Source organism: Salvelinus namaycush, chromosome 9, assembly GCF_016432855.1.
Source record: "Salvelinus namaycush isolate Seneca chromosome 9, SaNama_1.0, whole genome shotgun sequence".
NCBI classification, from domain to species: Eukaryota; Metazoa; Chordata; class Actinopteri; order Salmoniformes; family Salmonidae; genus Salvelinus; species Salvelinus namaycush.
The window spans coordinates 19845437-19871376 of record NC_052315.1 but is presented as its reverse complement, the minus strand read 5'-3'; the positions used below and the strand labels follow the sequence as shown (position 1 = coordinate 19871376).

General features: G+C 44.8%; 1 protein-coding gene across 1 annotated transcript in view; it reads right to left on the bottom strand.

The window, feature by feature from the left end:
• LOC120053186 (potassium/sodium hyperpolarization-activated cyclic nucleotide-gated channel 2-like) overlaps positions 1 to 25940 on the bottom strand; it is a 132149-nt gene that overhangs the window by 19298 nt on the left and 86911 nt on the right. The window contains exons 5-7 of the mRNA XM_039000349.1: positions 6146 to 6292; positions 5622 to 5862; positions 707 to 871 (exon numbers count right to left, since the gene is read on the bottom strand). Of these exons, the coding sequence (XP_038856277.1) occupies positions 707 to 871; positions 5622 to 5862; positions 6146 to 6292 (553 nt within the window). The remainder of the gene's footprint in view (positions 1 to 706; positions 872 to 5621; positions 5863 to 6145; positions 6293 to 25940) is intronic.

The following is a 25940-nucleotide window of genomic DNA, read 5'->3' as shown; positions in this document are numbered from 1 at the left end:
AGACACCTTAATCTCCTCCAAATGAGTAAAACGAACAGCTCGTACGTGATGTGGAATCTAGCTGCCATGGAAACCGCTGGCAGGTGGGGGATGCAGGGCCCCTTTTGTAAACATATGAAGTGAAGTCACGTGAACGAGGGATAACGTCATCATCACATTGACCTGGGCGAGACAGGGGGCTTGCCTGCTCCGTTTAGCAAAAATATATGATATGTTTACACTCAGGGCACGGAATTCACTAACCAGGTGCTTTCCGATGATAGCTGAGTGACTGACAGCGTAGCAACACTGGCGGTAAGAGCAGCAACTGAGGGAAAACAGCTTCCTCCTTCCCACACCAGAGCATAGACAGCTGTTTAGACAGTGTACTGAGAAATCACTTTTACAAATGAGCATCACTCATCCTGAGAGCACATTTAGTGTAAACCCAGGGGAGTATGGCACACTCAGTCATAGATAATAATCATATCTTGCGAAAGTCATATCCTTTAGATAGCTATAAATATGACATGTTAATATGACATAAAAAAACTAGGGAAATCAAAGATAAATTATTAGTTGCATAGTTACAATAGGTTTCATTGATAGATATGTTCGTTTTTGTTCTGCTGATTCTATGAATGACACAAAATGCCTCAACTATGCCCATAGCTAATCATGTATCGGCTTTGTTATTGATCCGTGATCAGTGGTAGGCTGGTCTCACCTATCCGGTCCAGTCGGTCGATGGCCACAGTCTCGAAGGCTCGTCTCATCATGGGGTACTCCTCCAGCACCTCATTAAAGTTATCCACAGACAGGGAGTAGAGACGGCAGTACGTGTCCGCTCGCACACTGGCCGTCCGTCTGCCTCGGGTCAACAGACAGATCTCTGAGGGAGGGAGAGAGAGACAGAAGTGTCAGAGACAGACACAATTACTACTCAGCCAGAGGGAGCATCATTACTGTAACTCAGCTACAGAAACATGTCAAAGAAACTGTAACGTTTGTCTTCGGGAGAAAGAGAGGAGGACCAAAGTGCAGCGTGGTAAGTGTTCATGCCTTTAATAAAAATCCAAAAACTGAACACAGGAACAAAAACAATAAACGATGTGATCAAACGAAACAGTACCGTGTGGTGACAAACACTGACACGGAAACAAACACCCACCAACCAAAAGTGAAACCCAGGCTAACTAAGTATGATTCTCAATCAGGGACAACGATTGACAGCTGCCTCTGATTGAGAATCATACCAGGCCGAACACAAAACCCCAACATAGAAAAACACACATAGACTGCCCACCCCAACTCACGCCCTGACCATACTAAATAAAGACAAAACAAAGGAAATAAAGGTCAGAACGTGACAGTACCCCCCCCCCCCCCCCCCCCAAAAGGTGCGGACTCCGGCCGCAAAACCTGAACCTATAGGGGAGGGTCTGGGTGGGCGTCTGTCCGCGGTGGCGGCTCTGGCGCGGGACGTGGACCCCACTTCACCATAGTTTTTGTCTGCCTCTACCGCCCCCGTGGCCTATTACGAGCGGCGATCCTTGCCGCCGACCTCTGACTGGGGACCCTAGCCATGGGTCCCGAATGGACGGGAGATTCTGGCAGCACCGGAGTGAAGGACGACTCCGGCAGCGCCGGACAGGCGGGAGACTCCGGCAGTGCCGGAGTGAAGGGTGATTCCGGCATCGCCGAAGTGACAGGCAGCTCTGGCAGCTCCTGGCTGACTGACGGCTCTGGCGGCTCCTGGCTGACTGACGGCTCTGGCGGCTCCTGGCTGACTGACGGCTCTGGCGGCTCCTGGCTGACTGACGGCTCTGGCGGCTCCTGGCTGACTGTCGGCTCTGGCGGCTCCTGGCTGACTGACGGCTCTGGCGGCTCCTGGCTGACTGACGGCTCTGGCGGCTCCTGGCTGACGGGCGGCTCTGGCGGCTCCTGACTGGCGGGCGGCTCTGGCGGCTCCTGACTGGCGGGCGGCTCTTGCGGCTCCTGACTGGCGGGCGGCTCTTGCGGCTCCTGACTGGCGGGCGGCTCTGGCGGCTCCTGACTGGCGGGCGGTTCTGGCGGCTCCTGACTGGCGGGCGGCTCTAGCGGCTCAGGACAGACGGGCGGCTCTGACGGCTCAGGACAGACGGGCGGCTCAGGCGGCGCTGGACAGACGGGCGGCTCAGGCGGCGCTGGACAGACGGGCGGCTCAGGCGGCGCTGGACAGACGGGCGGCTCAGGCGGCGCCGGACAGACGGACGGCTCAGGCGGCGCCGGACAGACGGGCGGCTCAGGCGGCGCCGGACAGACGGGCGGCTCAGGCGGCGCTGGACAGACGGGCAGCTCAGGCGGCGCTGGACAGACGGGCAGCTCAGGCGGCGCTGGACAGACGGGCAGCTCAGGCGGCGCTGGACAGACGGGCAGCTCAGGCGGCGCTGGACAGACGGGCAGCTCAGGCGGCGCTGGACAGACGGGAGACCCTGGTGGCGCTGGACAGATGGAAGACTCAGGTGGCGCTGGACAGACGGGAGCACCTGTAGTGAGGAGACAGAGAGACAGCCTGGTGCGGGGGGCTGCCACCGGAGGGCTGGTGCGTGGAGGTGGCACCGGACAGACCGGACCATGGAGGCGCACTGCAGGTCTTGAGCACCGAACCTGTCTAACCCTACCTGGCTGAATGCTCCCTGTAGCCAAGCCAGTGCGGCGAGGTGGAATAGGCCGCACTGGGCTGTGCTGGCGAACCGGGGACACCATACGTGCCATGTACCCCGGCCCGAGGAGACGCACTGGAGACCAGATGCGTTGAGCCGGCTTCATGGCACCTGGCTCGATGCCCACTCTAGCCCGGCCGATACGAGGCACTGCTATGTATCGCACCGGGCTATGCCTGCTCACTGGGGACACCGTGCGCCTCACGGCATAACACGGTGCCTGCCCGGTCCCTCTCTCTCCAAGGTATGCACGGGGAGTTGGCTCAGGTCTCCTACCTGGCTTAGCCACACTCCCCGTGTGCCTCCTCCCCCAATAAATGTTTGGGGCTGCCTCTCTGGCTTCCAGCCACGCTTACGTGCAGCCTCCTCATACCACCGCCTCTCTGCTTTCACTGCCTCCAGCTCAGCTTTGGGGCGGCGATATTCACCAACCTGAGTCCAAGGTCCCTTGCCGTCCAGAATCTCCTCCCAGGTCCAGGAGTCCTCCGATCGCTGCTGCTGCTGCTGCTGTCCGTTACCACGCTGCTTGGTCCTTTTTTGGTGGGTGTTTCTGTAACGTGTCAGTGTTTGTCGCCACACGGTACTGTTTCGTTTGATCATCGTTTATTGTTTTTGTTCCTGTGTTCAGTTTTTGGGATTTATATTAAAGACATGAACACTTACCACGCTGCGCTTTGGTCCTCCTCTCTTCCACATTACGGCGATCGTTACAGAAACATGAGCCATTCGAATGTCATGATCATGACAAAAGTCACTTGGACATGACACGCTCATTTAGTCCTGTTGTTCTAACCTCAGCAAAAACACAGTTACACTAGTAGGATTCAAATACAAAGTACACACAATCCTACAGTATCAATTTATCACACGTGGAAATGGGTCATTTACTGAGGAGATAGCTATAGAGGTTAAATACAGAGAGGAGATAGGCCGTTAAAACAAAGACCCAACTGTGACAGCTTAGTGAAGGGAGGGAGCTGCAGGGCTGGAGAGGTGGTGGAGCCAAGGTTAATTTCATTCAGGTGTTACCCTTCCTTCTCTGGCTTGTGACTGTTGTCTTGGCAACCATGTGCTCATTTTACTCCGCTGCCTCCCCGGCTTTCCCGAATCGCTCCCCTGTCACGTGTGAAAGGTATCTTCTGGCTCTCAGTGAAGAAAACCCCCCACTGGAATGTAATTTACTTGTTTTTACTCATTTTTAGGATATCGCCTTTGTGGCTTTGGTAACAAGTGGAAACCCTGCACTGGCTCCCCTCTACATATCAGTCTCTCCAGCGGTAGGCAAACCCCCTGGGGGCCATGGAAATAGAGGAATTAACAAGTGCAGTCAATATCAGCTTCCACCGGCGGGATAGACGCCTACACACCATTAAATAGCAACAAAGTGATGTTCTATACATGAGTTATACATTTACATAATAACCTCGTCATTAAACCACAGTGACCTTCTCCACCCCAAATCCGCTCCCCCACTCTCAAAATGGCTCCTTATTCAGAGGGTATTAAAGTGTGACCTTGAGTGTCAGCGCAGCCATGTGTCTCTTCGCTATTGAGTGGGGGATTTAGAGTTCTTCACAAGATTAATCAGACTCCGTTTTCTCAGCTGTGCTGAGCGATGCAAAGGCAAGCAGCAGAACTCAATGCTGGGATGTGACTTTTCTGACCCTACTACACCCTTTAAAAACAAATATGGGCTATGTCGTGTAGAGATGACATATACTTCCCTAATGCCCACATTTAATCCCTCATCTTTGATCAACTATTACATTATTTTACTAGAAAAGTCAGTTAAGAACAAATTATTATTCACAATGACTGCCTAGGAACAGTGGGTTAACTGCCTTGTTCAGGGGCAGAACGACAGATTTTTACCTTGTCAGCTCAGGGATTCAATCAAGCAACCTTTCGGTTACTGGCCCAACGCTCTAACCACTAGGCTACCTGCCACTCCATTTCCTTGTTTCTACCTTCTTTCCATATTCCCTCTTCCTACTACAACAGGACAAAAATACAGTATTTTCTCCAGCAATAATATGAATTATAAGCAATAGCAGATGAATCGAACACAAACACCACCACAAATCTAACAGATATTCTGATCAAGTATTCTCCTCCTAACCCATGCTATGTAGAAAAAGGCTCTGTCATCAGTGTTCTGTGGACTAATTAGCTGTTATTAATGGGCATTTGTGCTGCTGTGGATCTCGGACACTCCTTCAACACCCGCCCATGCTCCTGGCACCTCACAGCCCAACCCACAGCACCACTGAAGTGAACTCTGCTCTTCTAAAGGGTCGTCACTAGTTACCACAGCCACAAAGTCATGGACCCTGCTTATTTCTACAATTGATCTTCTTAAAATGTGATTTTAAACCTAACGTTAGCCTAACCTTAACCACACTGCTAAGTGGTTTTAAAGCTCATTTTCGGTTCATACATTTTTACAATATCGCCTTTGTGGCTGTGGTAATTAGTGGAAACTCATCTGAAGAGGAGCCGGGTGTGAAGAATGTCCCCAGACCCTAAGAAAATGATTGCTTTTTTTGTGGATCAACAACAGCGCTGAGTCCCCAAACAGGCAGGGGGGAGGACAGGCTGCATGGGGAAGTGGGATAAAACTGGCTGCGTGGCGAGAAGACTAGCGAGAAGAAGTCAAACTCAAATGTCAGGGTGTTTTTTTTCCCTTTTCATTCCCTTGTCTGCTACAGTTTTAATGTAAACCATTGGATTTATACGGAGCAAAGAACATGAATTAAGTCTACATGAATGTACTGTAATGTATGCAACTTCTGTTCTATAGTAGATGTGTGTTATTAGCACCATTATAGAATAGAATCTATTGATCCCAGGTTTTCCAGCAGCAGCAGATCTTAGGAAAGTTGTAGAGAACTCAATCCTAGAAAAGTAGTAATACTGTATATTGTTGACCATCCACACCTCCAAAATAGGATCCATCTGAGAGCTTCATGCCCATGGTTCCTTTGGTCAGGACACTGGTCACACCGTGTTGGGTGAAGTACATCTTCTTGCCGATGGTGCCCTCCCTGATGATGTAGTCTCCAGGCTGGAAGACCTCGAAGCGGAGCTTAGTCAACATAGCCGTCACAAAGTTGGGGTCGGTGTTGGCAAACAGGGGCATGGACGCCACCAGCTTACGGCAGTTGAAGTTGACAATTTCCTAAGGGTAAATATCATGACTTTTACTGAATTGCAATTTTGTTAGGTCTAAATCTAACATAGCAAAGGTGGGGAAATGGAAACAAAATGTATGGACTCATTTGTTTGGTTTAATGACTTAGTAAAACAAGAGGCTCAGAACTTCAGAAATGTTGTTAAGGGGCATATTTGCAAAAGACAACGATGAAGCTTTGCAGAGAAATCAATGTATTTTTGGTTCCTTTGTTCCATTCTTTAAGTGTGAGACATTGTCAGAGTTTTGATGGTGTGTTTTGTTGTTTTACCTCCCGCAGTGGTTCATTAAGCTCCTCCAGGATGCTCTCCTCATCAAACATCTTGCCCTGGTATCTGTGCTCGTAGTAGTCATGGATTTTCTGTCGGAAGTCAGCTGGCAGTTTGTGGAAAGACATGTACTGCTCCACTTGTTTGTACTACAGAATGAGAGACAGAGGGAGAGGGATAGAGGGAGAGGGATAGAGGGAGAGGGATAGAGGGAGAGGGATCGAGGGAGAGGGATCGAGGGAGAAGGATAGAGAGCGATAGCGGGAGAGAGGGAGAGAGACAAAGGGATAGAGGGAGAGTGATAGAGGGATAGAGGGAAAGGGATAGAGGGAGAGTGATAGAGGGATAGAGAGAAAGGGACAGAGGGAGAGTGATAGAGGGATAGAGGGAAAGGGATAGAGGGAGAGTGATAGAGGGATAGAGGGAAAGGGATAGAGGGAGAGAGACAGAAAGAGGGAATAAAGAGGTAAACGTAAACAGCATTCTGTTTATATGAATGGAGAATGTGGAATATGCTCTACAGCACCTGCTTATTAAAGGAACAGTTATTCCCCAAATTAAAGTTTGGGGGACAAAGATGTATATATAAGCTAGTCCAACATTTCCTAAAGTCAATTTTCAACGGCATCTGTAGACTGCATAAGACGATGTTTGACAAATGTACATTTTAACCAAACTATTCTTTCAATGTCATACGGACATTAATACTAGTATTCAATGCATTGTGGTCGATATATGCATTCTCATACAATAGAATTCACCATAAAAACAGATTGCATATCTCTAAACCATGAGCTAAACATCTTTCAGTGGTACTGTATGTTTCCTATGCCTCATGGTGTACATTAAACATATAGGAAAGACTGGGAGGACACGTTCACAGCCATCGCCTGACCTATATATGCTAGAGAGCTGTTGGGAGAACAAAAATAAAGTTGTTGAGGAAACGTGACAGCTCCGGAAACCTACAGAGATTTATTCATGCTCTACTCTGTCAGTGGAGAAGTGTACCTGCTATATTTAATGTATATCCATACACAGGCATGCTCTCAGTCAACACAAACCAATATAACCCTGCCACAACTGTTTAGCTGCCTACAGTAGTCCTATTATTGGACATGGAACGATGACTGTATTCAGTGGAAGACAGGGTTAGTTATTAATGTGAGCAGCATGCATTTCTGTACTTGGATACAATTCTAAGAGGCTTAGATGTACGCTATTTTAAATGGAATTAATGGGTATATGCACAGGGGTAGCTTACAATTCTGAACTGATGTTTGTAAAGCGGTAGCTGGCTAAGCTTATTCATAGAGAGAAGATCCCTGCTCAAATGGAATATTTATGATTTACACCATTTAAGTTTAATTCAGTGTTTCCTTCTCTCTCTTTGAGGGAGCTGCCAATCAAATTGTGTCAATTGTGCTCGCTTAAAACACACTTTACACCTGCTTTTTTGAAAGATATACTGTAGCTCCAGTATTGTCTTATGATGCCCTTAAATGTTCACTAAGTGTACAAAACATTAAGAACGCCTACTCTTTCCATGACAGACTGACCATGTGAATCCAGGTGAAGCTATGATCCCTTAATGATGTCACTTGTTAAATCCACTTCCGTCAGTGTAGATGAAGGGGAGGAGAAAGGTTAAAGAATGATTTTTAAGCCTTGAGACATTTGAGACATGGATTGTGTATGTGTGCCATTCAGAGGGTGAATGGGCAAGACAAAAGATGAAAGTGCCGCGGTGTGGTAGTAGGTGCCAGGTGCACTGGTTTGAGTGTGTCAAGAACTGCAACGCTGCTGGGGTCCACCTCCCAAAGGACATCCAGCCAATTTGACACAACTGTGGGATGCATTGGAGTCAACATAGGCCAGGATCCCTTTGGAATTCTTTCGACACCTTGTAGAGTCCATGCCCCGACGAATTGAGGTTGTTCTGAGGGCAATGTTTTGTATAGTCAGTGTATAATGTCTTTGTTGCTGAACAGAAGAATAAACGGTATTTGCTAATCCATTGACAATGCTGTCTAGGTTTTATAAGAGCAGAAAATTGGGTTTTCTCCCAGTTTCGCGCATCATTGGGTTTTAGTAAACAATGCACACTCCTGTCACACAACAAAGCTAGTGGTGAGAGAAGAAAAAGGTAGCCTAACCATGTGACGCAGCTTGTGTATTAGAGCAATACAGTGAACAACACCCCTCTAACCACGGACAACCTTTGCCCTTTCCATTTAGTTATAAAACATGTGAATAAAATATTGTTGTCACGCCCTGGCCTTAGTATTCTTTGTTTTCTTTATTATTTTAGTTAGGTTAGGGTGTGACATGGGGAATGTATGTGTTTTTTGTAGTGTCTAGGGTGGTTGTAAAGTTTAGGGGGTTTATTAGAGTAGTTGGGTTCATGTTTAGTATAGAAGTCTAGCTGTGTCTATGGTTGAGTGTAGGTATCTAGGAAAGTCTATGGTTGCCTGAATTGGGTCTCAATTAGAGACAGCTGGTTATTGTTGTCTCTGATTGGGAGCCATATTTAAGGCAACCATAGGCTTTAGCTGTTTGTGGGGAATTGTCTATGTCGATGTTCTATGTTGCATGTATGCACTTAGTTCTTGCTTAGCTTCACGTTTGTTGTTTTTGTTTCGGTTTTTTCCTTCTTCTAATAAAGAGAAGATGTACTTTCCACGCGCTGCGCCTTGATCCTCTCTCAGTCCCTTTGACGATCGTGACAATTGTACAAAAACAGATGCAGAAACAGCCACAAACGATGGGGAAATATGTTGTGTTTGAAATCAACATATTGTTTTTCATACCACCCATTTGGCCCCACCCACCATGACATCATGAAGGGGGAAGTGTTAATGAATCTACACATGAATGAACCAACAGGAAGTTGTGGTCCTATTGATTCAAAGTGACTAATTGACAAGCCACATGGACTGATAATAGTGTAGTGATGCTAGCCCTATCTGAAGTAGGAGGCTGTTGCATAAGCTCTCTCTCTCTCTCTCCCGCTCTCTCTGCCTCTGTCTCTCTATCCCTCTTGTTCTCTCTTTCTCTCACTCTCTGACTGGGTTCAGCTGTGACTCATTGCTGCAATACAGATTCAGGACTCACTACCGGACTCACTTAGGAGTTCAGGGGCCAATCCAGCCATTCCCCACCTCAAGGGCTTTGGTCCCTCTCCCTCTCTGCCCCAACATGTTGCCTTCTTTATGTATGGGCCTGGGGAGGTATATTATGTGCTTAGCTTTTTCATTGAACATACTGTCGAAGTTAGTCATACAGTGGATTGTCATAGTACTGATGATTGTTTATACTGTGGCTCAATGTGTCACGAACGTCGTCAGGTTGGAAATGACCGGACCAAGGTGTAGCGTGGTGAGCGTACATTTTCATTTATTTTTAAATGTCGCCAACAAAACAATAAACAACAAAAAACGAATGTGAAGCTCCGTAAGGCTATACATGCATTAACGAAGACAACTACCCACAACTAAGGTGGAAAAACATGCTGCCTAAGTATGATTCCCAATCAGAGACAACGATAGACAGCTGTCCCTGATTGAGAACCATACCCGGCCAAAACATAGAAACAGAAAACATAGAAATAAACAAACTAGAATGCTCACCCTAGTCACACCCTGGCCTAACCAAAATAGAGAATAAAAGCCTCTCTATGGCCAGGGCGTGACACAATATGAAAACCCTTTTATGGATCTTTCACAAGCTTACTGATATGACTACCTTGCTTGTAAATATTCCTTTCCACTTTATATCAACAATATGAAATATGTGCTAAAATGGACTGTTCCTGTCAAGTCAGCTGTCAAGCAGGAAATAAATCAAGGCTACACGAGTAACATGGTCACTCCCATCGTATAATCATGGCATCTAGGGAATAGGGTGTCATTTCAGACGCAATCCTTGTGTCAGAGTCGTGTGTATAGGTGGCAGGGAAGTCAGGCGCAGGAGAGTCAAACGGAGTGTAAAATGGAGTCTTTTAATGAATGTCCAAATACATGCTCCATAACACTAATAAGAACGAACTTAAACAAATATGGGTACGAAGACCCGTCGCGCACCTATACACATAAAAAAACAATACTAACAAGACACAATCTCTGACAAAGACATGAGGGGAAACAGAGGGTTAAATACACAAGAGGTAATGGATGGGATTGAAAACAGGTGTGTGGGAAGACAAGACAAAACCAATGGAAAATGAAAAATGGATCGCTGATGGCTAGAAGACCGGTGACGTCGACCGCCGAACACCGCCCGAACAAGGAGAGGCAACGACTTCGGCAGAAGTCGTGACACCTTGTTTCTTTCAGACTGACAGATGTGTATTGAACATGGATGTATCCTTTCAACATATAGCATGCATCACATAAGACAGATGCATGGAATTCAGAAAGGAATTCAGGAATTCAGAAAAGCATTATGAGACACGTAATGCATGCACGCTCCATTCTTTAATCATTTAGAGTACTGATGTTTTCTATGCATGTCAATAGCCCATCCCAACAGGCAGGATTTATATGAATGGATGAATGGGAGGATGGAAGCAACAATGACCTCGCCTGTTTTGCCACTGCTGAGGAGGTAAGTGACATATAGGCAGTTTGATGTGATGAGATGTGACCCTGTCCGCTTCCATCGCCTGGTATCAAACCATTACTCTCTTCAGGACAACACAGAGTCCGTCCTCCCCAACCATCTTTCCTTTATACCTCTATATCCTCTCCACCCTTCTCTCCTTTCTACCATTCTCTACCTCTGTTACCTCTGTACTGGTCCCTCCTCTCTTTACCTCTCTTCTATATCTCTGTCGTCTCTCTCACTCTCTCCTTACTACCTCAATTTCCTCTCTCTTTGATCTACCTTTCCTTTATCCGTCATCCCTTTTCCTCTCTAGTCTCTCTCTCATCTCTACCCCTCCCCTTCTACCTCTCTTCGTGTTTTGTTGTTGTGAATAACTCGGAGGGCAGGTTGAGCTAAAACAGAACGGTAGTTGGCCCGGGCCTGTGTCTAGACCCGTTTGTGCCGTACAGCGAGATGTCAGTTTCTTTGGGGTATGAATGTGCTTTCCTGTATTTCTGCCTGCACTATTTCTAAGTCCTGATACACGATAGAGTTACATGTTCATGCTGACCCTGAGCTCACAGATTGGCTCTCTGTCTGTTGACTCTCTGCTAGAGTAGTCTTACTGGGAGCTTGCGGTTGACAAGCCATGGAGATGTAGCCTATAATGCGCTCTCCTCTGTTAAAGCACCTTCATTGTATTACAAGCACATTGGACAAGTGACAGTGTAACACAATGGGAAGGTTACAGAGGGTAATGTCAGAAACACAGTTGTGACCCTATGTAGGGCTCCAGTCCTTGTGGCAGGGACACGCATACACGCACACACGCATGCACGCACACACACACACACACACACATATATATCTGGATACCTATAAGAACAAGTAGCTGTTAATATCATTCTCTCTAATTAACTATGTATGGAAATCCCCCTCGAAACATTTAATCTAATTATTTTGTTTTCCTCATAATCATAATCTAATTCATTCTTAATTAATTGCAATCGGTCATGGCATAAACATCCATGGAAGCATGTCATTCTCACTCCTTGTACCTTCCTATAAAACATTTAGCAAAATCAATGTTTATAGATTATTTAGTCATCTCTATGATGCTTGTAATTTGTCATGCTTGAACGTTTAAAATGCTTATTAATATTTATGACTGCTTATAAAGTTATTCAAAAGTGTTAAAAAAGATTGCTTGCCTGGAGAGAGCAGTATTCAGTTCACAATCGTCTTCCATAGTAGTCAATATCAAGGTAGGTAGGACAATGTAAGGGTGTCTACTTTTCTAATGCTATGAAACCACTGCAACAGGTAAAGAACGACCAAAGCTGTATCACTTAAACTTGACAAATTTGCAGCATGTCACTAACATTAAAGACACATTGAGATAATTAGTGATGGCTCTAAATCGACTATGTGACACTGACCCTTCTACACAGAGAGCTAACATTAATAATATGCATGTCAATCTCTCCTGGCTCAAAGTGGAGGAGGCGCACAGTACTACATAGAGCCATGACTTCATGGAACTCTATTTCACGTCAAGTAACTCATGCAAGCAGTAAAATTAGATTTTTTAAAAACTGATAAAAATACCCCTTATGGAACAGCGGAGACTGTGAAGCAACACAAACATTAGTACAGACACATGCATACACACACACGATAACATACGCACTTGTCACGCCCTGATCTTTTACACCTGTCCTTGTGCTTATCTCCACCCCCCTCCAGGTGTCGCCCCTCTTCCCAATTATCCCTGTGTATACCTGTGTTTTCTGCCTGTTTGTGGCCAGTTCGTCTTGTTCGTTCAAGCTAACCAGCGGTTTCCTGTCAGCTCCTATCGTTTCCCAGCCTCTCTTTCCTCATCCTCCTGATTTTTTACTTGTGAGATATTATCCCATGGTCGGAACTAGAAGCACAAGCATTTCGCTACACTCGTATTAACATCTGTTAACCATGTGTATGTGACCAATAAAATTTGATTTGATTTGCTTGTCCTGACCTTGCACCCGCCCGCCTGATCTCTCTGCCTGCCTTGACCTGTCTTTGCCTGCCCCTGTTGCGACAATAAACATTGTTACCTCGACAGTCTGCACCTGGGTCTTGCCTTGATTCCTGATAGCACTATACACACACTTACACATGGATTTTGTGTTGTAGATATGTGGTAGTAAAGTAGGTGCCATTAATACAGGTAACGAGTGGAGGACAGAGGAGCCTCTTAAAGAAGAAGTTACAGGTCTGTGAGAGCCAGAAATCTTGCTTGTTTGTAGGTGACCAAATACTTATTTTCAACCATAATTTGCAAATAAATTCATTAAAAATCCTACAATGTGATTTTCTGGATTTTTTCCCGCTCATTTTGTCTGTCATAGTTGAAGTGTACCTATGATGAAAATTACAGGCCTCTCTCATCTTTTTAAGTGGGAGAACTTGCACAATTGGTGGCTGACTAAATACTTTTTTGCCGCACTGTAAATACAAATACAGTTATACACTCGCCTCACTATCTCTATTCCAAGGCTTTGGAGGATGTTGCCTTTTATCAACTGCCAGCTCTACGAGTTTTACCATCCTTTGATAACTGGAAGTTTGGAATAAAGAGAATGGAGAAAATGAAGGTCAGTGGCATCATTTTAATCTTACAATTTCCCTAAAAAATAAACTGCCACAACTCCAAACTGAGACAGAAGTGAAATGATGGTAATGGTGGACTGATGCAGGGGAATGCATTCACTATCCCAGTTCACAGCACCCTAGCAAAAGCTGCCAGCCTACTTGAAGGTAATAAAGCTCACCGTTGCCCCTAGTGGCTGGTTTTGAAGGCAATTCTAGACGTTCTTGGGACCTGGATGGACGTCTAACTTCGACTTAAAACTTGAGCGATCTCCCAGCAGATTTACCATGAAGGCCAAGAGCAGTGGTGTAGTGGTTCCTGGAAAAGTGGGTATACTCGAATTTTGCCAAACATTTCCCTAACAGCCCACCCGGTAAAGGAAAGGTGCCCTGTGTGAAACATTCTATGTGAAACAGTGACAGATTCTGAAATACCTAAAATGATAAATCCCATATTGGTATTTCACAGTCAGGCCAACTCATGTTGTACAATGCAAGTAGTCTAATAGTAGGCATTCTATTGACACAGATAAATGAGGCTGTCAACTGAGTCAGAAATTCACCGTTTTCAGATTTGTTAAATTTTTGGCAGATTTTTGCTCTCAAAGTCACACATTTTTAATAGAAAAATAATTGTAGATTTTTTTGTATAGTTACCCTTTAATTCAAGTGTACAGGCACCTAGCAGGCATCGTTGGTTAGCAGTGTTTCTGTAGCACATGAGATGGATTGATGGCCACTGGATTGATGCAAATAATCATGATATCATTCTGCCAGGTAGGCATGGGCTACTTAGCTACCACAAAACTTCAAAGAATAGCCAGACCGTTTATTCGCTTAAATCACTGAACACTACAGACGCTTATTAGAGACAGGCTTCTATTTGAGCCAGGCGTCTATTTCCTTAAATCACACAGCTGATTTGCATTAAATTGATAAATTACAGCATTCACTTGCAGCATTTTAATAAATGTATTAATTTTCTGCACTAATGTGTTATCATTTATACACAACATGACGTTTATTTTGTCTTAGTATGCCTCTTTATACATGGTAACAGTCAAAAGTGTGGACACACCTACTCATTCATGGGTTTTTCTATATTCTTTATATTTTCTACATTCTCTACTACACTGTTCTTGCCATAATGTGGACTTAGTCTTTTAGCAAATAGGGCTATCTTCTGTATACCACCCCTACCTTGTCACAACACAACTGATTGGCTTAAATGCATTAAGAATTAAAGAAATTACACAAATGAACTTTTAGCAAGGCACACTTGTTAATTGAAATGCATTCCAGATGACTACCTCATGAAACTGGTTGAGAGAATGCCAAGAGCGTGCAGAGCTGTCATCAAGGCAAAGGGTGACTACTTTGAAGAATCTAAAATATTGTTTAACACTTTTTTGGTTACTACATGATTCCATATGTGTTATTTCATAGTCTTGATGTCTTCACTATTATTCTACTATGTAGAAAATAGCAAAAACAAAGAAAAACCCTTGAATTAGTAGGTGTGTCCAAAATGTTGAATGGTACTGTATATACTGTATATACAGTACCATACAGTTGAAGTCGGAAGTTCACATACACCTTAGCCAAATACATTTAAACACAGTTTTTCACAATTCCTGACATTTAATCCTTGTACAAATTCCCTGTCTTAGGTCAGTTACGATCACCACTTTATTTTAAGAATGTGAGATGTCAGAATAATAGCAGAGAGAATGATTTATTCAGCTTTGATTTCTTTCATCACGTTCCAAGTGGGTCAGAAGTTTACATACACTCAATTAGTATTTGGTAGCATTGCCTTTAAATTGTTTGACTTGGGTCAAACGTTTCGGGGAGCCTTCCACAAGCTTCCCACAATAAGTTGGGTGAATTTTGGCCCATTGCTCCTGACAGAGCTGGTGTAACTGAGTCAGGTTTGTAGGCCTCCTTGCTCGCAAACACTTCTTCAGTTCTGCCCACAAATGTTCTATGGGATTGAGGTCAGGGCTTTGTGATGGCCACTCCAATACCTTGACTTTGTTGTCCTTAAGCCTTTTTGCCAAAACTTTGGAAGTATGCTTGGGGTCATTGTCCATATCGAAGACCCATTTGCGACCAAGCTTTAACTTCCTGACTGATGTCTTGAGATGTTGCTTCAATATATCCACATAATTTTCCTCCCTCATGATGCCATCTATTTTGTGAAGTGCACCAGTCCCTCCTGCAGCAAAGCACCCCCACAACATGATGCTGCCACCCCTGAAGGTTGGGATGGTGTTCTTCGGCTTGCAAGCTTCCCCCATTTTCCTCCAAACATAATGATGGTCATTATGGCCAAACAGTTCTATTTTTGTTTCATCAGACCAGAGGACAAAAAGTACGATCTTTGTCCCCATGTGCAGTTGCAAACCGTAGTCTGGCTTTTATATGGTGGTTTTGGAGCAGTGGCTTCTTCCTTGCTGAGCGGCCTTTCAGGTTATGTCAATTTTACTGTGGATATAGATACTTTTGTACTTGTTTCCTCCAGCATCTTCACAAGGTCCTTTGCTGTTGTTCTGGGATTGATTTGCACTTTCGCACCAAAGTACGTTCATCTCTAGGAGACAGAATGTGTCTCCTTCCTGAGCGGTATGACAGCTGTGTGGTCCCATGTGTTTATACTTCCATGTGTTTATACTTGTGTGCTATTGTTTGTACAGATGAACGTGGTACCTTCAGGCTTTTGGAAATTGCTCCCAAGGATGAACCTGTGGAGGTCTACAATTTTTTTTTCTGAGGTCTTGGCTGATTTCTTTTGATTTTCCCATGATGTCAAGCAAAGAGGCACTGAGTTTGAAGGTAGGCCTTGAAATACATCCACAGGTACACCGACAATTGATTCAAATTATGTCAATTAGCCTATCAGATGCTTCTAAAGCCATGACATAATTTTCTGGAATTTTCCAAGCTGTTTAAAGGCATAGTCAACTTAGTGTATGTAAACTTCTGACCCACTGGAATTGTGATACAGTGAATTATAAGTGAAATAATCTGTCTGTAAACAATTGTTGGAAAAATTACTTGTTTCATGCACAAAATAGATGTCCTAACCGACTTGCCAAAACTACAGTTTGTTAACAAGACATTTGTGGAGTGGTTGAAAGACAAGTTTTAATGACTCCAACTTAAGTGTATATAAACTTCCGACTTCAACTGTATTATCCTTGACAGACTCATTTATTCTCCTCTTTGACTGTGCATTTCGAACAGTTTTTAGTTTTAGACGATTGTCTGAGGGTCCATTGGCTGCTTCTCAGCCGTTCGCAGCGAATGGCTAGCAGTTTCTTACTTGTGATAAAAATGTATTTCTGGCATAATTTTTTTGAGTCATTGTTGAATTATTTAATGGAACAAATCAAACATTAAACTTCATAAACAATTCATGGTAACCTCATTAACAATTAATTTAGACCTGCCGTTTATTTGAAACAGTCGTTTATTTTGCTGAAATGTGACTGAGTTTGATTTAAGTTTTATGGTAGTTAACATTTAATTGTTTAAGATGACCGCGCAAACAATGACGATAGCTTTTTCTCATTTGTGATGCTAGTATCTGGAAAAGAGGATTGCTGGGTGCCAAAAGTATTATGGCAATTCTGTCTCAACACCGAAACCATGGCCAACTGTTTACACTGCGCTGGGTCAATACTACCACGCATTGTCGTCTGCTTTTACACTATCCTGTACAAAGAAACTTTCAGACTCATTGTACCATTATCACTATGTTATCTGATGGCTGCTTCAGTGTGTATCACTGTATACTGTAGTTAAGTAGTTGATGATTAATAAAAAGCCATAATGTCTGTGGGCCTGAGGGAGATCTGGATGTGATGAGCTGATTTAGCTGGATCACGATAGTCACATCGAAGTGTCACAGAAGTGGAGCATGAGAGAGAGTGCAGTTCCAGGAAGAACGGGGGCCTTCGTGGCTTTGCATGCTTTTCCAGTGACAGGAGACGTGTGCATTTCTTTAGCTAGCGATCTATCTCTCTATCTCAAATCAAGTCAAATCAAATTGTATTTGTCACATGCGCCGAATACAACAGGTGTAGACCTTACAGTGAAATGCTTACTTACAAGCCCTAACCAACAACACAGTTTAAAAAATAAAATAGAAATGCCTTAAAAAAACCATAAGAATAAGGAATCAAAGTTAAAAAAAAAAATTCAAGAGCAGCAGTAAAATAACAATAGCGAAGCTATATACAGGGGGTACCGGTACAGAGTCAATGTGCGGGGGCACCAGTTAGTCAAGGAAATCTTGGTCCCTGAGTAGGGAGTAGTAGGGATGGATGTGTTGTGTCAGGTCATCACTAGTTACCACAGCCACAAAGTTATAAACCCTGCCTATTTCTACAATTGATCTTCTTAAAATGTGATTTTAAACCTAACGTTAGCTTAACCATAACCATACTGCTAACCTTATGCCCAACCTTTAAAAAAACTAAGCAGAGCTCATGCCTTTCAAGACACTTTTTTCAAATCATCATTAGATTCGCATCTCCCTCAACGCCAGTAAGACAAAAGAGATGACCGTGGACTAAAGGAAAAGGAATGGGGGCCGAACACGCCCCCATTCACATCGATGGGGCTGTAGTGGAGCGGGTCGAGAGTTTCAAGTTCCTTGATGTCCACATCACCAACAAACTATCATAGTCCAAACACACCAAGAAAATTGTGAAGAGGGCACGACAATGCCTTTTCCCCCTCAGGAGACTGAGAAGATTTAGTATGGGTCCCCAGATCCTCAAAAAGTTCTACAGCTGCACCATCGAGAGCATCCTGACCGGTTGCATCACCACCTGGTATGGCAACTGCTCACCACCTGGTATGGCAAGGTGCATCACCACCTGGTATGGCAACTACCGTAAGGCGCTACAGAGGGTACTGCACACAGCCCAGTACATCACTGGGGCAGAGCTTCCTGCCATCCAGGACCTATGTACTAGGTGGTGTCAGAGGAAGGCCCAAACAATTGTCAAAGACTCTAGTCACCCAAGTCATAGACTGTTCTCTCTGCTACCACACGGCAAGTGGTACCAAAAAGGCTCCTTAACTTTTTATGGCTGCAGGGGCAGTATTGAGTAGCTCTGATTAAAGGTGCCCATTTCAAACGGCCTCGTACTCAATTCTTGCTCGTACAATATGCATATTATTATTACTATTGGATAGAAAACACTCTCTAGTTTCTAAAACCGTTTGAATTATATCTGTGAGTCAAACAGAACTCATTTGGCACAAACTTCCTGACCAGGAAGTGGAAAGTCTGAAATCGATGCTCTGTTCTACTTCCTGCCTATACATGGGCATGATACGTAAGAGTATACGTGCACTTCATACACCTTCCCCTGGATGTCAAGAGGCGGTGAGAGAAGAAATTTCGTGTTTATCTTGGTCTGAAGTGGAATAAATCCTCTTTGTATGACGTGTCTCTCATTTCCGGTTTTCTAGAGAGCGCGCAGGGGGACATGGATTTGCCTTCTGTTTAGCTGCCGTTATAGTCGACTAATATCTCCGGCTTTGATTTTATTTGATACATGTGACCATATCATTGTAAAGTATGTTTTTTCAATATAGTTTCATCAGATTATTGAAAATTTTTCGGGAGTTTTGCCGTGTTCCGTTCTCTTCCGTTTGTTGACATGGAGAGCGTCGTGCCACCTGGCTAGTGTGCTTGCTAATTGAAGAGGGAAAGTTGCCGTTCTAAATCCAAACAACGATTGTTCTGGACAAAGGACACCTTGTCCAACATTCTGATGGAAGATCAGCAAAAGTAAGAAACATTTTATGATGCTATTTCATATATCTGTCGTACATGTGAACTAGTCGTGGGCGCCCAACGTTTGGGTACTCTAGCTATACCGAAGCTGCATATCGTAATTAAGTTATTTTTAGAATTCTAACACTGCGATTTCATTAAGAACTAATGGATCTATCATTTCCTATACAACATGTATTTTTTAGTTATGTTTATGAATAGCTATTTGGTCAGAATATGTGTGTCAGAAAAAGTGTCAGGAAAAATCCGGACGTAGTGGGAAAAAGTAGCTAAGTTAGCACAATGTGTAACCATTGATTTCAGCTCTAAATATGCACATTTTCGAACAAAACATAAGTGTATGTATAACCTGATGTTATAGGACTGTCATCTGAGGAAGAAAATCAAGGTTAGTCAAAAATTATATATCTTTTGCTTGTTTGTTACGATCGCTTACTTTTGCTACTGGGAAATTGCTTGTGTTTTTGGCTATTGTGGTAAGCTAATATAACGCTATATTGTGTTTTCGCTGTAAAACACTTGATAAATCGGAAATATTGGCTGGAATCACAAGATGCCTGTCTTTCAATTGCTGTACACTATGTATTTTTCAGAAATGTTTTATGATGAGTATTTAGTTATTTGGCGTTGGTGTCTGTAATTATTCTGTCTGCTTTCGGTGCAATTTCTGATTGTAGCTGCAATGTAAACTATGATTTATACCTGAAATATGCACATTTTTCGAACAAAACATAGATTTATTGAATAACATGTTATAAGACTGTCATCTGATGAAGTTGTTTGTTGGTTAGTTTGGTTGGTTCTTGGTTAGTTAGGTTGGCTTTGTGCATGCTACCTGTGCTGTGAAAAATGTCTGTCCTTTTTTGTATTTGGTGGTGAGCTAACATAAATATACGTGCTGTTTTTGCTGGAAAACATTTTAAAAATCGGACATGTTGGCTGGATTCACAAGATGTGTACCTTTCATTTGCTGTATTGGACTTGTTAATGTGTGAAAGTTAAATATTTAAAAAAAAATATCTTTTGAATTTCGCGCCCTGCACTTGAGCTGGCTGTTGTCATAAGTGTACCGACGTCGGGCTTGCAGCCATTTAAAGGATCGACCCCTGATTTTCGCCTAAAATCAAAGAATAGCCCATGTGCGCACTCCCTCAAATCGTTTGGAGAAAATATCCTTTATATTTTATTCAGCTTTGTTCAATTGTATTCGTCATACTATAAAATATAAAATAATGCCACAGAATTTTAAGCAAATCCTGTCTGCTATAAGAACTAGTTTAGCGCACAGCCATTTGGCATAGCCAGATCAGGACCTAACCTAATGTAACGACAGCCTTCCTCCTCTTCGTCTGAAGAGGAGGTGTAGCAGGGATCGGACCAAGACGCAGCGTATTCCGTGTTCAACATGATTTTAATAAAGAGACGAATAACGTGAACACTATACAAATACAAAAATAACAAACGTGGCAAAACGAAACAGTCCTATCTGGTGCAGAGAAACACAAAGACAGGAAACAACCACCCACAAATCCCAACACAAAACAGGCTACCTTAATATGGTTCCCAATCAGAGACAATGACAAACACCTGCCTCTGATTGAGAACCAAATCAGGCCAATTGACAATGCCCACATAGAAACACAAAACATAGAATGCCCACCCAGCTCACGTCCTGACCAACACAAAACAAGGAAAAACACACAAGAACTATGGTCAGAACGTGACAGTACCCCCCCCCAAGGTGCGGACTCCGACCGCACAACCTAAACTTATAGGGGAGGGTCTGGGTGGGCATCTCTCCGCGGTGGCGGCTCTGGCGCTGGACGAGGACCCCACTCCACCATTGTCTTTGTCCATCTCCCTAGCGTCCTTTGAGTGGCGACCTTGGCCTAGGAACCCTAACAACGGGCCCCACTAGACTGAGGAAACTCCTCCGGACTGAGGGACAGCTCCGGACCGAGAGGCAGCTCATGACTGAGAAGTAGCTCATGACCGAGGGGTAGCTCATGACAGAGAGGTAGCTTATGACAGAGAGGTAGCTTAAGACAGAGAGGTAGCTCAAGACAGAGGGGCAGCTCCGGACTGAAGGGCAGCTCCGGACTGAAGGGCAGCTCCGGACTGAAGGGCAGCTCCGGACTAATGGCAGCTCCGGACTGAATGGCAGCTCCGGACTGAATGGCAGCTCCGGACTGAATGGCAGCTCATGACTGGAGGGCAGCTCATGACTGGAAGGCAGCTCATGACTGGAAGGCAGCTCATGACTGGAGGGCAGCTCATGACTGGAAGGCAGCTCATGACTGGAGGGCAGCTCATGACTGGAAGGCAGCTCATGACTGGAGGGCAGCTCATGACTGGAAGGCAGCTCATGACTGGAGGGCAGCTCATGACTGGAGGGCAGCTCATGACTGGAGGGCAGCTCATGACTGAAGGGCAGCTCATGACTGGCGGGCGGCTCTGGTAGCTCCTGACTGGCGGGTGGCTCTGGCAGCTCCTGACTGGCGGGCGGCTCTGGCAGCTCCTGACTGGCGGGCGGCTCTGGCAGCTCCTGACTGGCGGGCGGCTCTGGCAGCTGACTGGCGGGCGGCTCTGGCTCCTGACTGGCGGGCGGCTCTGGCTCCTGACTGGCGGGCGGCTCTGGCTCCTGACTGGCGGGCGGCTCTGGCAGCTCCTGACTGGCGGGCGGCTCTGGCTCCTGACTGGCGGCTCCTGACTGGCGGGCGGCTCTGGCGGCTCCTGACTGGCGGACGGCTCTAGTGGCTCAGGACAGACGGGCGGCTCAGATGGCGCTGGACAGACGGGCGGCTCAGATGGCGCTGGGCGGCTCAGATGGCGCTGGGCAGACGGACAGCTCAGATGGTGCTGGGCAGACGGACAGCTCAGATGGCGCTGGGCAGACGGACAGCTCAGATGGCGCTGGGCAGACGGACAGCTCAGATGGCGCAGGGCAGACAGGCAGCTCAGACGGCGCTGGGCAGACGGGCAGCGCAGGCGGCGCTGGGCAGACGGCCGATTCTGACCTGCTGAGGCGCACAGTAGGCCTGGTGTGTGGTGCCGGAACTGGTGGTACTGGGCTGGAGACACGCACCACAGGGCGAGTGCGTGGAGGAGGAACAGGGCTCTGAAGATGCACAGGAAGCCTGGTGTGTGGTGTTGGCACTGGTGGTACTGGACTGGGGCGAGGAGGTGGCACCGGATAGACCGGACCGTGAAGGCGTACTGGAGCTCTTGAGCACCGAGCCTGCCCAACCTTTCCTGGTTGAATGCTTCCCGTAGCCAGGCCAGTGCGGGGAGGTGGAATAACCCGCACTGGGCTGTGCTGGCAAACCGGGGACACCATGCGTAAGGCTGGTGCCATGTACACCGGCCCGAGGAGACGCACTGGAGACCAGATGCGTTGAGCCGGCTTCATGGCACCTGGCTCGATGCCCACTCTAGCCCGGCCGATACGTGGAGCTGGGATGTACCGCTCCGGGCTATACACACGTACAGGAGACACCGTGCGCTCTTCCGCATAACACGGTGTCTGCCCGTACTCTCGCTCTCCACGGTAAACACGGGGAGTTGGCGCAGGTTTCCTACCTAACTTCGCCACACTCCCCTTTAGCCTCCCCCCAATACATTTTTGGGGTTTCTTCTCGGGCTTCCAGCCACGCTTCCGTGCTGCCTCCTCATACCACCGCTTCTCGGCTTTAGCTGCCTCCAGGTCTTCACGAGAGCGGCGATATTCTCCAATTTTAGCCCAGTGTCCCTTACCCTCCAGAATTTCCTCCCATGTCCAGGAGTCCTGTGTAATGGGCCGCTGCTGCTGCTGTCCCTTACTACGCTGCTTGGTCCGAGTTTGGCGGGTGGTTCTGTAACGACAGCCTTCCTCCTCTTCGTCTGAAGAGGAGGTGTAGCAGGGATCGGACCAAGACGCAGCGTATTCCGTGTTCCACATGATTTTAATAAAGAGACGAATAACGTGAACACTATACAAATACAAAAATAACAAACGTGGCAAAACGAAACAGTCCTATCTGGTGCAGAGAAACACAAAGACAGGAAACAACCACCCACAAATCCCAACACAAAACAGGCTACCTTAATATGGTTCCCAATCAGAGACAATGACAAACACCTGCCTCTGATTGAGAACCACATCAGGCCAATTGACAATGCCCACATAGAAACACAAAACATAGAATGCCCACCCAGCTCACGTCCTGACCAACACAAAACAAGGAAAAACACACAAGAACTATGGTCAGAACGTGACACCTAAGGACAACTCAGAGTATGCTATTCTGTTCTTCTGAAATAGACTACATTTTCTTCATATCCTGTTTCTTTAGACCTGTCCAAAATAAATAATGGATTCATTGTGAAGGTATAGGCGAAATTACATGGATTTATTAGACTTTTTAAAATGTAGATGTTCCAAAGGTCTGCAGTGGCTGGAAGCCAGGAGATGCTAAATGTGTTAATTAACGGTAAATTACTGTGAGACCAACAGTTGTTTGCTTGACAATACCTAGGTGTCTGGTTAGACTGTAAACTCTCCTTCCAGACTCACATTAAGATTCTCCAATCCAAAATTAAATCTAGAATCAGCTTCCTATTTCGCAACAAAGCCTCCTTCACTCATGCCGCCAAACATACCCTCGTAAAACTGACTATCCTACCGATCCTTGACTTCGGCGATGTCATTTACAAAATAGCCCCCAACACACTACTCAGCAAACTGGATGTAGTCTATCACAGTGCCATCCGTTTTATCACCAAAGCCCCATATACTACCCATCACTGTGACCTGTATGCTCTCGTTGGCTGGCCCTCACTACATATCCGTCGCCAAACCCACTGGCTCCGGATCATCTACAAGTCTTTGCTAGGTAAAGCCCCGCCTTATCTCAGCTCACTGGTCACCATAGCAACACTTCCTTTGGCCACCTTTCCTTCCAGTTATCTGCTGCCAATGACTGGAACAATGATAAATTGTAATTATTTTAGCCTCTATGGCCTATTTATTGCCTATCTCCCTACTCTTCTACATTTGCACACACTGTACATAGATTTTTCAATTTTTCTTCTATTTTGTGTTATTAACTGTACGTTTGTTCATGTGTAACTCTGTGTTGTTGTTTTTGTCGCACTGCTTTGCTTTATCTTGGCCAGGTCGCAGTTGTAAATGAGAACTTGTTCTCAACTGGCCTACCTGGTTAAATAAAGGTTAAATATTTTGTTTTTTTTAAACAATCACCAACTGACAAAATTCCGTGACTGCCACAGCCCTAATTATAGTATGGCTTATCCTATATAACTACTGCTTTACACACATTTTCTATTCATATACGGTCCATACTGTCTTTACACACCATAAAGACATTCAGAAAGTATTCACACCACTTGACTTTTTACACATTTTGTTGTGTTACAGACTGAATTTAAAATGGATTAAATTGCATTTTTTTTGTCACTGGCCTACACACAATACCCCATAATGTCAAAGTGGAATTATGTTTTTAGAAATGTTCAGAAATTCATGAGTCAATTAGGATTCAACCCCTTTGTTATGGCAAGCCTAAATAAGTTCAGGAGTAAAAATGTGCTTAACAACTTAACAACATAATAAGTTGCATGGACTAATAGTGTTTAATAATAGTGTTTAACATGATTTTTTAATGACTACCTCATCTCTGTACCCCACACATACAATTATCTGTAAGGTCCTTCAGTCGAGCTGTGAATTTCAAGCACAGATTTCAACCACAAAGACCAGGGAGGTTTTCCAATGCCGCACAAAAAAGGGCACCTATTTGTAGGTGAAGGCTGGGATTAAATAGCTTATGTTTGGTAATGTATTATTGTTATGTGACTGCTTTATTTAAAAGTACCACGTATGTAAAATGTGTATGCAAAATGTGCATGTAAAATGTATATGTAAAATATGTAGCAGAAAAGCTGTAAAACATTTTTTTTTTTAAGATAATAGTCCTCTGAAGAGGGGGGGAGGGTGGTGGAGGGGTTAATGGAAAAACCATTAAAAAAGAGAAAAATAATAGAAAAAAATAACAATTGTCACGACTTCCACCGAAGTCGGCTCCTCTCCTTGTTCGGGCGGCGTTCGGCAGTCGACGTCACCGGTTTTCTAGCCATCGCCGCTCCATTTTTCATGTATCCATTTGTTTTGTCTTGTTCCCTGCACACCTGGTTTTCATTCCCCAATCAATCTACATGAATTTATTCCTCTGTTCCCCATCATGTCTTTGTGTAAGATTGTTTGTGTTACGTGTGTATTGTTGACGCGCCAGACTGGCTTGTTTTTCCCGTGTTATTTTTCACGAAGATGTTTATTGTTAAACATAATTCATGTGACTGTTTTGCACTTTTGCCTAAATAAAGTGTGCGCCTGTTCACAAATCTCTGCTCTCCTGCACCTGACTTCGCTACCAGTAGGCACACAGCTGACAACAATTTAGCCCTCTATGGCATGAATGTTTATTTTGCGGGGGAAAAAATATTTCACCCCATTTTTTGGGAGCTTGGGTCCCTGATAATATATCCATCATTAAATTTGCTACGAGGTTACTGAAACACCAAGGTTTTCTATAGTACATATGATAAGTGGAATAAGGAAAACAGGCAATATGTGCTTTAGAAAAAGTAATATTTTGACAAACATCAACCACAAATGGTTCCAACCAATCACAATTAGAAGCTTTAAAGTCAAAACATCAAACAATCAAATAAACAAACTACTACTAATCACAACTAACACCTCATGTATA